The sequence below is a fragment of the Lygodium microphyllum genome, chromosome 13 (assembly GCF_053477565.2).
Source record: "Lygodium microphyllum isolate KBCC chromosome 13, Lygodium_microphyllum_v1.1.10, whole genome shotgun sequence".
Lineage (NCBI taxonomy): Eukaryota > Viridiplantae > Streptophyta > Polypodiopsida > Schizaeales > Lygodiaceae > Lygodium > Lygodium microphyllum.
The window spans coordinates 113,100,598-113,103,401 of record NC_141147.1 but is presented as its reverse complement, the minus strand read 5'-3'; the positions used below and the strand labels follow the sequence as shown (position 1 = coordinate 113,103,401).

The following is a 2,804-nucleotide window of genomic DNA, read 5'->3' as shown; positions in this document are numbered from 1 at the left end:
TTTATATGATCTAGAAGCAAATTATGACCATGTCAAGGAAATCAGGAAAGAATATATAGTGCGAGGTTGTAAATATTGTCATGCAATTTAAGAGTGTCTTTGTATTTGAAGGTAAGTTATGAGCACCTAGGCTCGATATTCGAGCTAAATCAAATGATTGACAACAATCTTCTAAACTTTGTGGTCGTTGAAACATCCTTGGTGTTAGTTAGTAAAGCTTGTCCATAGTTGGCGATCTATATGCTTTGTATCTTGATTACACTGCTATGGTTGAGAGACAAGACTCTATTTTCTAGTGTAAGTTGCGAATACTAAAAGTATGGAACGAAACAAATGTCCAAAATGCTTCAACATCTAGACCTCTCTCTCAAATATGCATGTTTAGGACCTAGATGGTGTTAATTATCAAGAGAAACAAAACTCTCTTACATATTACGTTATGTATATATGGAGAGAGAGAGATCAGAGAGGTATTGGACAAAAGTAGTAAGAGTTTTGTCAGTATGCATATTATAGAATATTTGGTACCATGAACATGCATGGTTCTCAAAGTAGTAGTTCCAAAGCCTACCTCTTGTAGACACACAACGTCTAGTGTGTGGAACCTCTAAAATTAATTCAAAACATGTAGGTGATAATAAGATGATGAAGAGCCTTTTATCCACAATAGCAGTAATGTGAAATCCTAAATAAGAATGACTAGTTCCATTTACGTAGACAAATAGATGTGAACACATACCATCTATTTAAGCTGAGCTAAGAATCATGATATATTGAATGAAGGATAGTGAGCTGCTACAGAAATCGTCAAATTGTGCATCTACATCGGACCTTGCATAATCTATTGTAAACCTTGTACTAGATCTTACTCCATGGTTGTACGACAGTGCACAACATTGCTTATGTAGTATATATTGAATGGGTACAACAAGGGAGAACGCTTAGTTGTATGTAACTCTCTACAAACTTGGGTGACCTTGTTAATGATAATATAGGTAGAGTTGTCATCCTGGCATGTTAATAGAATGTTCAGACAAGTTTGATCATTCTAAACACTTAATCCTTTAATGAGTAGCATAAAAACGAGGTAAAAGATGCAACGCCTGTTCTGGCTACTGTGTCGTGTTGTCGACAATGAGAACTCTTCACTCAATAACTCATGACAAACAATTTTGCACGCATGATCAGAGCTTATTTAATTACCGATGATCGGAGGCAATGTTTACAAATATCATGGCATCCTTCTGCGCAAAAAACATGTCACCGTAGACGTTGCAGCATCGCAACTCACCAGATGATATTGGCAGGCATGCCAAGTAGACACATGCGTCACCGATACATATGCATCCATATGTGCCGTCGTTGTTATGCAATTTAAACACAAAATTGGAGGTTTCCGTTATTGTTGGAAATGCAGTTGTTCAGGTCCAGGCTTGTTTGGATGAGGCTACCGCTGGTGGATCTGCAGTTGGCGGTCAGAGTGTTTGCGCCGTTTAGGCCTATATTGGAGCAACTTGCTGCAAAGTCGGCGCCAGGGCATACAAGTTGGCCATTATTATTGCTTATTTTAGCGTTCAGATCGATTGATGTGCTCACATCGTTCCCATTCACGGCTACACAAATGGCGCTGAGTACGGTCCCTGACACGCCTTCATTGGAGCAGGATGCAGCGTAGTCACATGACTGTAAAACACGGAAAAGAGTCAATACAAAATTTGCCTGACGTTCCCAGTAGCCAACTATGCTTCAAGATGAGTATAAGCTATCATATTCTGCCAGTACATGCTTTCTGCTCCAGTCAGCAGCGCACTCCGTTAGCAAAGACTATAAATGCATATTAGACATGTTACAACTTACACGACTTGTTCGTAGTTTTAAGCTCGGAGCAATCAGAATAATATTAATAGAAGTAGCAGTGCTGCTACAGTGCACAATCTTGGTGGTAAGAGTGTCAAGCAGCCAAGCTAATTAGGTGCAGTTCACAGCGCTTTTAACTAGCAGAAGGAATTAGACTCACGGCATGCGCGCCTGCGGCGAGGCCGCAGAGGATCACAAGCAGTACGAGCTGGCCGACGTTAGCATGAACAATGCTGAAGGCAGCCATTGGGAGCAGGTGGGATTACAAGAACGACAACGAGGCAATGTAGGTAATGTATGAATACATCGAACATCGACAGGCATACCCTTGCTTTTATAACGGATCTCGGGAATGTGGGCTCTCTTTTTCAAAGCGATTTAACAAGTTCAGCCTGGGATATATCCCAAGACCCAGCCCACGGAAAATCAGCGCACGACTCCTCGACATACAAGAGTCTAGGCGCTGATCAGAGATCAGAGTCATGCACGCACATTGAATATCCTCCAATATATACATGAATATGTTTATATATATATATATATATATATATATATGCATATATATATCATGAATGGCCCTTTGACAAGTTCAGGCTGGGATATATCCCAAACCACGCAAAATCAGTGCACGACTCCTCGACATACACGAGTCTGGGCGCTGATCAGAGATCAGAGTCATGCACGCACATGGAGCCATACATTTACTGAATATCGTCCAATATATAAATGAATATGATTATATATATAAATATATATATATATATATATGCACGGCGGCAGGTCTACTCGTAATTATAAAAGCGGAGGTGGATGACTTTTTATGTTTTGGCAATGTATGACACGTTGCATTTCCACCGCCTCTCATCACGATACTATAGGATCTACATATCGGGCAGCTCTGATCAAATGTTTAGAGTATATATATAACATATTATTCAAATTTTTTA

The 2,804-nt window shown here is 39.9% G+C and overlaps 1 protein-coding gene across 1 annotated transcript; it reads right to left on the bottom strand.

Moving 5' to 3' along the window:
• Positions 1-1,153: 1,153 nt before the first annotated feature.
• On the bottom strand, positions 1,154-2,205 carry LOC148027081 (cyanovirin-N homolog). Its single transcript, XM_087690571.1, has 2 exons — positions 2,018-2,205; positions 1,154-1,683 (listed from the first exon to the last, which is right to left on the bottom strand). The coding sequence occupies exons 1-2, from the start codon at positions 2,102-2,104 to the stop codon at positions 1,375-1,377; spliced, it is 396 nt and encodes a 131-aa protein (XP_087546697.1). The 5' UTR covers positions 2,105-2,205; the 3' UTR covers positions 1,154-1,374.
• Positions 2,206-2,804: the final 599 nt, after the last annotated feature.

Bases quoted from the DNA above. Each gene is read 5' to 3' on its own strand.
- LOC148027081 (XM_087690571.1), bottom strand. From the start codon at position 2,104: ATGGCTGCCTTCAGCATTGTTCATGCTAACGTCGGCCAGCTCGTACTG. The intron at 1,684-2,017 runs GTGAGTCTAATT...CGTGTTTTACAG, and splicing joins TCGCCGCAGGCGCGCATGCC to TCATGTGACTACGCTGCATC.